This window comes from Clinocottus analis, unplaced genomic scaffold (assembly GCF_023055335.1).
Source record: "Clinocottus analis isolate CAN_PGR_092001 unplaced genomic scaffold, fCliAna1.0.p SCAF_3, whole genome shotgun sequence".
Classification (NCBI taxonomy): domain Eukaryota; kingdom Metazoa; phylum Chordata; class Actinopteri; order Perciformes; family Cottidae; genus Clinocottus; species Clinocottus analis.
In genome coordinates this window covers 23,637,590-23,649,012 of record NW_027176042.1, presented here as the reverse complement: position 1 = coordinate 23,649,012, position 11,423 = coordinate 23,637,590, and the positions used below count along the sequence as shown (strand labels likewise).

General features: G+C 43.3%; 1 protein-coding gene across 1 annotated transcript in view; it reads right to left on the bottom strand.

The window, feature by feature from the left end:
* The window catches only part of rims4 (regulating synaptic membrane exocytosis 4), a 39,672-nt gene that overhangs the window by 15,572 nt on the left and 12,677 nt on the right, over window positions 1-11,423 (bottom strand). The window contains exon 2 of the mRNA XM_068594712.1: window positions 1,542-1,686. Coding sequence (XP_068450813.1) covers window positions 1,542-1,686 — 145 coding nt within the window. The remainder of the gene's footprint in view (window positions 1-1,541; window positions 1,687-11,423) is intronic.

Below are 11,423 nucleotides of genomic sequence, written 5' to 3'. Positions count from 1 at the left end.
GAATTATTTGCATTTCAAAGGTTCAGCTTAGAAAAGTAACAATAACTAATTATGTTAAAATTATATTATATCTCCTTTGATTCACTCGCAACTGCATTTCTTGCCTGTGAGGAGAGCTTTGGGAAATAAAAATGTAGTTTTTCAGTATCTAACCAACAATAAGAGCCGAAAAATAACCACAAATATCTTTCTGCAAGTGGGCATTAAGCTGATAACTACTTCCATATCAATAATTTGCATCTTTGTGATCGTTTTGCATGTCATTTTGTTTCTCCTTGTAGTAGTTTAGAGAATAGATTTTTTCCTTTTGGTCATTTTGTGGTTGTTTTACATCTATTTCCAGTCATTTTGCATCTCTCCGTGGTGGTTTTGCATCGCTTTTCAGTTGTTTTTACGTGTCTTTGTGATTATTTTGCAATGTATTTTTTAGTACTTTTGCATATCCTTTTTCAATGTGCCTCTTTGTTTCGGCTCTTGTATAGTAAATATAGTAATTTAGCATCTTTTTGTGATCGTTTTGCATCCCTGTAGTCATTGTGTGTGTCTTTGTGATAGTTTTATAAGTTTTTTTTTTACAGTGTCGTTTTATAAATCCGTCCCCTGGCCCCTCGGGTCCCTCGGCCTTTCCCCCCGTTCACTAATCCATTCATGAGCGTGGTCGACTGTCAGACCCTGCTGCAGTAAAACGAGAGGTTTTCTCAAGGTGCTCAGAAACACTACCGCTTTTGCCCACCGGTGGCGCCAAAACTAACCCAAAACGAAAATTCCTCCCGGCGTCTTTAAACCGCACAGAGGGCGGCGCTTAACTGCGTTCTCATAAAAAAGAACATTTACAATATTTTCCGAATATAAAACAGATTACTAATATGCAAACACATGATGCACTCATCCTCTCTCTGAATCTCTAGCTCTCCTCGGTGTAAACCCTCCCAGTCCCAATCTCCTCCTCCTGTTATGTAACTGTAGGAATTCAAGCTGGTAGCCAGGTTGGCACTGAATCTGCATGGATGTGTGTGTGTATGTGTGTGCATGTGTGTGTGTGTGTTCAGTAGTACTACACTAGTATTGCTGATGTCACAGGCACTTTTCCACCGCTGCTGCTGACGGTTTCAATCAGATGGAGGATTGAAACACGCGAGCTGCACACCATAAAAATGGATTTCTGGAGCTGCAAAATACCCCAAAAATAAATGTTGAAAATGCCAAAGAATCCTCCCAAAGTTCACGGGGAATTTTGTTTCTTAAATTGTTGAGACACGCTTTGTATCAAAACGCAGCTGCGCCGGTGGCACTAGCGGCTAGCGGCTAGCGGCTAGCGGTGGTTACCGCACAGAAAGAGGGTTCCCCGGTATGGACGTTCCCCCCGTGTCAGCGTGGGTTTCCTCCGGGTTCCTCCCACAGGCCAAAGACAGATTAAAGGAACGTGTGAGGGTGGACGGTCGCTCCACGAGCCCAGACGTTAGCCGGGACCGGCTCCAGCGTTCCGGCTAACGGAATGAATTCAATCAAAGTATGTCTTTGGGGTCTGTAGGTGTACTCACTTCCCCTCGGAGCCGTAGCTGTTCATGCTGTCCTCGATGGACTCGTGGCTCGCCTGCCGGACGGTCCGGCTCGGCATCTCCACGGCCAGACCCGTCTCCGTGCTCCTCTGGATGCCTCCCTTCAGCTTCCTGCCCTCGGTGTCCACTGCGGGAGGGGGGAACGAAACAAACGCATTTCAAACACAGTCAGGCCGCCATCCGGCTTCTCGTCCACCACAGAAAAAAATAAAGGAAATAACTGTTTGTAAAACATTGAGGAGCAATCTTTCAGGTTTGCGTATGAACTGATCATTTAATGTGTGTGTGTTTGTCCCGTTGTGGAAGAAAGAAGCGACCACAGTGACGGGGAAATCATTGGATCGACGCCCAAAGGCGAAAAGCACCCATTTTCTTCCAAAAGAAACCACAAAATCGATGCACGGCGTTAATGGGACCTATCTCTGGCTGCAAGGTGCCCTGTGTGTGTGTGTGTGTGTGTGTGTGTTCATGAAGGTTGAGTTTATAATAAAGTTCTCCAGTACGGGAGAGTTGTTTGCCTTTAATAGTGAGGACAGACACGCACACACACGCACACACAAACACTATTTCCGTAAAATGGTAACGCAATCCGTCTCACAATGGAGCTTTGTGTGTCTTTCTTGCTGAATAAATGCGTTGAAATCCACTGAATGAGTGGCTTAAAGGTAAAATAAAAAGTGTGTATTCGCGCCCCTCCCCCCACCGCTACATGCACTGATCAAACCCCGACAATGTCGTACTCTCTCTTTTTCTTTAGGAAGTCGGGCACACACACACACACACACACACACACACACACACACCAGCGCAGTGGCATGAAGTTAGTTCTGCAGTTATTAAAGGGCGACCTAGAACGGTGCTATTTCTATCGCTCACGTGGAACGGGGTGTTGGCAGATTTGGGTTAGCGCTGCTGCTTCTTCTTCACTGGTTTCGTGTGATTTCCAGTGTGAGTCTGTGAGCCGGAGCGTCAGCGCCGACAAAATATTGTGACCCCAGACTTAAAATACACAACGCTTCTGGTGTGAACGCACCATAAGTGTTGTACCTGTTGGTTAAATTGAACCAAGCAGTTGGTTTAGTTAAACCAAGCTGTTGGTTAAATTAAACCAAGCAGTTGGTTTAGTTAAACCTAGCTATTGGTTTGGTTAAACCTAGCTGTTGGTTTAGTTAAACCTAGCTATTGGTTTGGTTAAACCTAGCTGTTGGTTTAGTTAAACCTAGCTATTGGTTTGGTTAAACCTAGCTGTTGGTTTAGTTAAACCTAGCTATTGGTTTGGTTAAACCTAGCTATTGGTTTGGTTAAACCGAGCTGTTGGTTTAGTTAAACCGAGCTATTGGTTTGGTTAAACCTAGCTGTTGGTTAAATTAAACCTAGCTGCTGGTTAAATTAAACCCAGCTATTGGTTTAGTTAAACCTTGCTGTTGTTTAAATTAAACCTAGCTGTTGGTTTAGTTAAACCTAGCTATTGGTTTGGTTAAACCTAGCTATTGGTTTGGTTAAACCTAGCTGTTGGTTTAGTTAAACCTAGCTATTGGTTAAATTAAACCTAGCTGCTGGTTAAATTAAACCCAGCTGCTGGTTAAATTAAACCCATCTATTGGCTTAGTTAAACCAAGCAGTTGGTTTGGTTAAACCTAGCTGTTGGTTTAGTTAAACCTAGCTATTGGTTAAATTAAAACTAGCTGTTTGTTAGATTAAACCTAGCTGTTCGTTAAATTAAACCCAGGTTTTGGATTGGTTAAAACTAGCTGTTGGTTTAGGTAAACCTAGCTGTTGGTTTGGTAAAGCCGAGTTTTTGGTTAAATTAATCCTAACTTTTGCTTAAATTAAACCTAGCTGTTGGTTAAAATAATCCTTTCTGTTTTGTTACTTCTTTTTTAAAAATTAAACCTAACTTTCATTTTAACATCTTGCGGTAAAAGACGTTCACCAAACCAATTGATTTCATCTCACGACTCTTTCCCACACTGCGTGAGACTGTGTTGTGTTGTTGTCGTGTGAGACTGAGTTGTGTTGTTGTGTTGTTGTGTCTTCTCCACGGCAGTGACAGTTCTCACGTACCTGAAGCGGTCCTTCAGATTGATTCACTCTGAGCTTTAAAGTGACACTCTGCCTCAAACGCTGCAGATTGAAAGCAATCAAAATTGGGGTCAGGATGAACTTTTATAAATTCCCGTGAGACCGCGAGAGCAACCTGAACAGCCACAACAACAACAACAACAACAACAACAACAACAACAAAAAGAGGTTTAGCTCGAAAAAACAAACCTCTTGACCCCGCGTCTGGATTTACAGACGAGCAAATCTGCTTTGCTCGTCAGCATCGAGTCGCAGACTTTTCATGAAACATTAAATTCTTTCTGCGAAACTCAGCGGAGCCGCAGAAACACTCAGGACGAACTGAAACGAGCTCAGGAGTTAAAATCTTCCTCACGCTGGAAGAAGAATCATCACAACAACTCGCTTTACAGTCTAAACTGTCTGTTACCACGCCGAGGCTCACACACGTCACGCTTCTTTGACTTTAAAATAGAGAAGAGGAATAGAAATATGCTGCAATACACCAAACATCCAGAGGGGGCGGCAGAGGAGACGAGGACATAACATGTTCTAAAAGTAACACAATAGGTTAAAATAATGAAACACGGTTTAATAAAACATGATAATAACATAATCAAGTTTCAAAATATTTGTACCCAATGAATTCATAACTTTATGACATTTAAAAGTAATTACAAGATAATATAAAATTCATTTTTTCTGATGTTTCAGGGTTTTTTTTCCCGTGACATACCGACAGTAAAATGTTGATGTTGTTGGTAAAGGTGTCAGATCAGGTAGGTGTGTGTTCTTATCTGGAAAATGTCCGTCTCTGACGATGCACAATATATGATGACGATTGAGGTGGCGACTCCTCTGGTTGTATAGAAGTCTACGCTTCATGTGTTAAAGCTGCATTCTCTCTCCTGACTACCAGGGGGCGACTGCTCTGGGTTGTATAGAAGTCTATGCTTCATGTGTTAAAGCTGCATTCTCTCTCCTGACTACCAGGGGGCGACTGCTCTGGGTTGTATAGAAGTCTTTGCTTCATGTGTTAAAGCTAAATTCTCCTGACCACCAGGTGGCAACTTCTGTGGTTGTATAGAAGTCTATGCTTCATGTGTTAAAGCTGCATTCTTTCTCCTGACCACCAGGGGGAGACTCCTCTGGTTGTATAGAAGTCTTTGCTTCATGTGCTACAGCTGCATTCTCTCTTCTGACCACCAGGGGGTGACTCCTCTGGTTGTATAGAAGTCTATACTTCATGTGTTGAAGCTAAATTCTCCTGATCACCAGGTGGCAACTCCTGGTTGTATAGAAGTCTATGCTTCATGTGTTGAAGCTGCATTCTCTCTCCTGACCACCAGGGGGCGACTCCTCTGGTTGTATAGAAGTCTACGCTTCATGTGTTAAAGCTGCATTCTCTCTCCTGACTACCAGGGGGCGACTGCTCTGGGTTGTATAGAAGTCTTTGCTTCATGTGTTAAAGCTAAATTCTCCTGACCACCAGGTGGCAACTTCTGTGGTTGTATAGAAGTCTATGCTTCATGTGCTACAGCTGCATTCTCTCTCCTGACCACCAGGGGGCGACTCCTCTGGTTGTATAGAAGTCTTTGCTTCATGTGCTACAGCTGCATTCTCTCTCCTGACCACCAGGGGGTGACTCCTCTGGTTGTATAGAAGTCTATACTTCATGTGTTGAAGCTAAATTCTCCTGATCACCAGGTGGCGACTCCTGGTTGTATAGAAGTCTATGCTTCATGTGTTGAAGCTGCATTCTCTCTCCTGACCACCAGGGGGCGACTCCTCTGGTTGTATAGAAGTCTATGCTTCATGTGTTGAAGCTGCATTCTCTCTCCTGACCACCAGGGGGAGACTCCTCTGGTTGTATAGAAGTCTATATAAATGACTCTACTTCTCTCTTTATGTATTCCCTCAGTAAACATTGTGAACATGAGTTTATGTCTCAATCTCTACTTTCAAGTCTTCTTCTATACAGCGTGATGTTCATTTAGTACATTATCGTCATTTAGAGTAAAACAGACAAATCAAATCAAAGCATCTTTCAAACTTTTAGTTCAGGAGACATTTTAAAACGTATAAAAAACAAAACAATCCCTCTGAGAGCCGACCAGCCGGCTCCAAGTAAAGACATTGGAAACACAAATGTTTAAAGTGTTTAGAGCAGACAGATGTGAGGGGCGGCCAGCTTCTGCTTGGAAAGCCGAGCCGGACCACTTTCACCCCTCTGTGACCAGCTGCCGTTGTTTATTAGTTTCCAGATGTTCGGGACCTTAAGTCTGAAAACCTGGTCGCTCAGTGTGTCAGCAGGGGATTGTGAAGCATGCTTGACCTGATTTCCTCTCCTTCCTTCCCACACAGTAAGGCCTCTCGGTGTCCTATGGAGGTCAAATACGACGTCGTTAAAATGTGAAAACAGTTTGTGTGTTGAAATAGGAGGAAGAGAACTCCCAATCGGCTCTGAAATAGCCCCCCCCCCCCTCTTCCTCCTCGTTTTTCTGTTAGCGGCGACATGTTGGGGGTTCATGTGGAGCACCGAAAGAAAAGTGTCTGATGCGTCGCGCATAGAAGTTGCGATGAAGCAATCTGAGAGCCAGGACTCATTAGCTCGGCTCCCCAGAGGAGGGATATTAATAAGCGGACGTTTAAAATAGCTGCCCCCCCCCCACCACCACCACCACCCTCCCGTTCAGCCGGCTGATCCGGCCAACGGACGACTGACGGAGAGACAGAAAAAGGTACGACGAACTTTGTGGCCCACATGACGCAAAACACTGAGTGTCTTCTACCGCCGGAGCCTCTAATGACGCAATATTTAAATAAGATAAATGTCTACAAACGTTTGGAAGGCGAAGTCAATGTTGATTTATTTTAAAAATGATGTAGGCTCCTTAAGTATCCATTGAAACAAGAATGCTTTAACCAATTATTTTTAGGCCCTTTCCTCAAAAAATGTCATCCCCAAACTTAAAAGTGTGTATCTTTGCAACCACTAGGGTTGTGTGAATAATGTTGGTGTTATAATAAAGGCTACACATGTGAGATGTTGTTCAGATGTGTAAATATCTTTAGACTTTTAGTCTTTGTTGCTCCGATTCTGTAGAAAAAGACTAGATTGACAGCGAGCCACACAGTAAACAACCAGCAGAATCATTCATAAGGCAAATTATCTACGAAAATGCGATGAAAACGGTGATATTATTGAGGTGCCACAGTCTTTGTATACGTGGCATGTTGTAACCCCAGTGCTGGACGTGGTTGTGTATTTGGGTTGGTACCATTCTACCATCAAATACCCACCATTCGCACAATTCTTGGCATTTGGTGGACATTACTTCCCTTTTTTGTGCGTCTTCTCCTGGTCGTATTTTACTAATGAAATCAGCTGCGCAACAGATTAGGAACCCAAGACGGAAGAGAAGAGAAATCCCATAAAGCTTTTGACTCAGCAGGACCATAAACACATCCTGAGTTATGGGGTGTCTGCAGGACTACTTAAAGCAATCGATGGCATTTTGAATCAATCAGCTCGTGACTCACAGAGTCACATTAAGTTGTAGCTGCAGAGACGTGTGAAAAGGAGCTGATTCTCTACACAACACACACACTTCAACACACCACACACACACACAGACAACATTCAGTGCCGGATATTATCCAAACCTCCTGACGGCACTATAAATACACTCCACTTCCAGCACGGTGACCCAACAATGTCAGCGCTCTCTCCTCTGGACGCCTTTTAATTTGAAACCCTCCATAAAGTTTGAACAAATTCTCAACTTCACAAACGTCTGAGGCGATATATATATATATATATATATATATATATATATATATATATATATATATATATATATATATATATATATATATATAAATATATAGTAAATACATCTCCTCTGGGTGACAGAAGGAAGCAGATAAAACATCAGGATGCGCTTGAGCTCGACCTCATTTTGTCTTCCCAGTATGGAAGCCCACTTCAACCAGTAAAAGTGAATGAAAACGTTGCTGCGATAACAACAATATTCCCTTGGTACGTCATAATTATGATATAGAAAGTCATATTTATCAAATAAAAACGTGTGTTTGGGGGATAGCAAGTCATAATTGTGATATAGAAATTCATAATTATGAGATCAAAAGTCATAATTGTGACATAGAAAGTCATAATTGTGATATAGAAAGTTATAATTATGAAATAAAAAGTCATAATTGTGATATAGAAAGTCATAATTATGGAATAAAAAGTCATAATTGTGACATAGAAAGTCATAATTGTGATGTAGAAAGTTATAATTATGAAATAAAAAGTCATAATTGTGATATAGAAAGTCATAATTATGGAATAAAAAGTCATAATTGTGTCATAGAAAGTCATAATTATAAAATGAAAAGTTCTAATTGTGAGATAGAGAGTCATAATTATGAGATAGAAAGTCATAATTATAAGATAGAAAGTCATAATTATGAGGTAGAAAGTCATAATTGTATTATAAAGTCATAATTGTATTATAAAGTCATAATTGTATTATAAAGTCATAATTATGAGATAAAGTCATAATCATACTAAGTGTGCAGGCGCTTCAGTGGCGCTGTTTTCATTTAATTTTTCTAGCAGAAGAAGTTAGATAAATAAATATTTTCATTATATATTTTTATTTTACTGACGGTGATGGGCTTCCGTACGAAAACCTGGTTTTGAAGTAGAGAAAAGCTTGAAGTATTTCATCCTGCTTATTATCAATACACACTTCCCTGCTTCTCATCTATCCGCTCACATTTCTTCCTCCCTCGCCTCACCTTCGTCATCATCACCATCATCATCATCATCATCGGCCGAGACCTCTAATCCCTTCCTGTTCCTGTGAGTTAAAATGAAGGCAACGCTCCGCTGGGAAATATCTCACGTCCGAAACGTGTGAATAAATGGTTAAATTAAATAAAATGGATGTGGCCGAGTGGAAATTGCTCTGTCACCGTCGGCCCGTTCATCACCGAATACGAGGATCCGGCGAGAGGCGGTCGTCAGAGCAAGACGGAGGATCCCGGGGAGGCGCCGAAGGAGTCGCGTTCGTTTGAAAAATTGACTTCCTCGCGGCCGATGACGAGCGATGACTACGGCCGGAGCCGGGAGGTCGCCGTCAGAAACCTCTCTGGTTGACGTCTGATGCTAGAACGGCAAAAAATATGGAATATTGTCGAGCGACATTCAGAGCAGGAAAAAAGTACCTTTTGGTTTAATCACGCCGAACCCATTGGACCAGAACATCGAGGCCGAAATGCAGAGGAGTGGTTACGTTTGTCTGGGAGCCATGTCGGTCTTCCAAAAGCCCCGTACCCCCCCCCCCCCCAAAAAAAACAGCTATTGTTTAAAAATACACACATAACTTTTATGCAAAATTACCACATTGCTATTAATGTCTAGACCCAACCAGCGAAAGCAACGAGCAATAAGCGGCAGCAGCGAACAGATCGAGAAGAACTGATGACGTAATATTGCGTAATATTTACGCATTTCTTTTTTGGTTGCACAGATAATTCGTATTTTTGGAGCAACGGGCAAATGTTTGCCAGATAACGGAGCTGTTGGACGCATTTTTCAGACTATTTGGGAGTTTCAAAAACAAACGGCTCGTCCCTAATGTCCTGAAAATGGTATTACCGTAAATTCGGCTTATAAGGCGCACCCTTTTATTAGCCACGTCTACTAAAAACAAAACAAAAGTTCTATTCAATCTTAAACAAGCCGCGGTGGTAAATAAGCTGCTACTAGCTGCTGCTACTGAGCCACTAGCTAGCGAACACTCCTTAGCGAACACTCGCTAGCGAACGCTCTCTAGCGAACACTCGCTAGCGAACGCTCTCTAGCGAACGCTCCCTAGCGAACGCTCCCTAGCGAACGCTCTCTAGCGAACGCTCCCTAGCGAACGCTCTTTAGCGATTGCTTGCTAGTGAACACTTGCAAGCGAACGCTCCCTAGTGAACGCTCGCTAGATAACGCTCACTAGCGAATGCCCACTTGCGAACGCTCACTTGCGAACGCTCCCTAGCAAATGCTCCCTAGCGAATGCTTCCTAGCGAACGCTCTTTAGCGATTGCTTGTTAGTGAACGCTCGCAAGTGAACGTTCACTAGCGAACGCTGCCTAGCGAACGCCCCCTAGCAAAGGCTCCCTAGCGAATGCTCCCTAGCGAACGCTCTTTAGCGATTGCTTGTTAGTGAACGCTCGCAAGTGAACGTTCACTAGCGAACGCTCCCGAGCGAACGCCCCCTAGCAAAGGCTCCCGAGCGAACGCTTGCTATTGAACGCTCCCTAGCGAACGCTTGCTATTGAACGCTCGCGAACGATATTCAAGCCGCACGGGTCAAAGTTGAGGAAAAAAATAATGGCTTATAACCCAGATTTTACGGTAGATTTCGCCGACGGTACCGTGTCTTCCATCTTACCGATGGTTTTACTCACACTGGGTCCTTCACTAGAACCACAGAGGAGAACCGACGGCCAGCAGCAGCGTTGCCTTGTAAAAAACGTCATGAATTGCTAAATGCACCAGATTTTATCGCGTTCCTCCGGTGGAGAGGAAGTGGTTCCTGCAGTCAGTGTGTTTGTCACACAAAGTGTTCCTTCGCCAATTGAATAGAGTGGACGCTTTCCATCGTCTCCGCGTCGGCCAAATGAAGTGTCCCGATGACGTGGGAGAGTTATTGATCGGCCGGCCTGCCGCTGCCAATAATCTGGTTAAACCGTTTGCATGGATTGCACATTTCTGTCATAATGTTCTTCTTTCCTCGTTGGTTCATTATCGAGCATTTAACCTGCAGCACTGACTTTGACCTGCTGTGTGCTTTAGACACACAAATATGTTTAGTGCTCTTACATTTCATACATTCATTTGGTCCAATAACCCATTAAATGAGTGGTGATGAATGAAAACGTTGCGCTACATCTAACAGGATGAGGGTGAACTGATTAGATTTGGGGTTAAGCGTTCTTCCCTCAGGACGCATCGACGTGGCCCTCAGGGATCAAACCGCCGGGATATCTTGCCTACAATCAGGATGATCCCCAAAAGCGGTAGGATCCTCTGGGCACCATGAATATCTGCAAGTTGCAATTTTTCGCTGATCGTGCACATTAGCTAATGCGCTTTCTATCAACACCGGTCACTCTGGATCGCTCTGAACATGTAAAGGGGTTAACATCCAAATTATGAGGAAGTCATGAATTTGTAACGCTGTCTGGACCTCGGCCTCCCCTCCCCCGAGTCCTTCGGGACGCGTGAAGTGTGGCGACAGCCGGAAGGATACGAGGACGCTGACGTCAGGCGGTTCATCCATTATTTACTCACACGGACTTATGTATCGCCCGCGCATATCATTTCCATATAAATTGGTTTGTCTTATTAAATCTGTTTTGTTTTTAACACACCGGGAGACATTGTCGTCTGATTTATGTGTTTTTTTTTTCACTTGTTCGTGGAGCAAACTTCGATACCTTTTGTTCCTCTGCTGATGGAGAGACAACAGAAAGAGAGAGAGAGAGAGAGAGAGAGAGAGAGAGAGAGAGAGAGAGAGAGAGAGAGAGAGAGAGAGATCCTATTAAAAGTCCGTCAAGACACAAACGAGAGCTAAAAATAACGAGACAGCGACGGGAAGACGAGATGAAGTGAGAGGCTAAAGTGCGGTAAAAAAAAGTGAGGGAAAGGAGAAAGATCACATATTTCTCGCCCCTCCAAACTTCAAACACTGCGTCTCTGAAGTAACACAACTGATTTAACGGAGAATCACCTCGCGG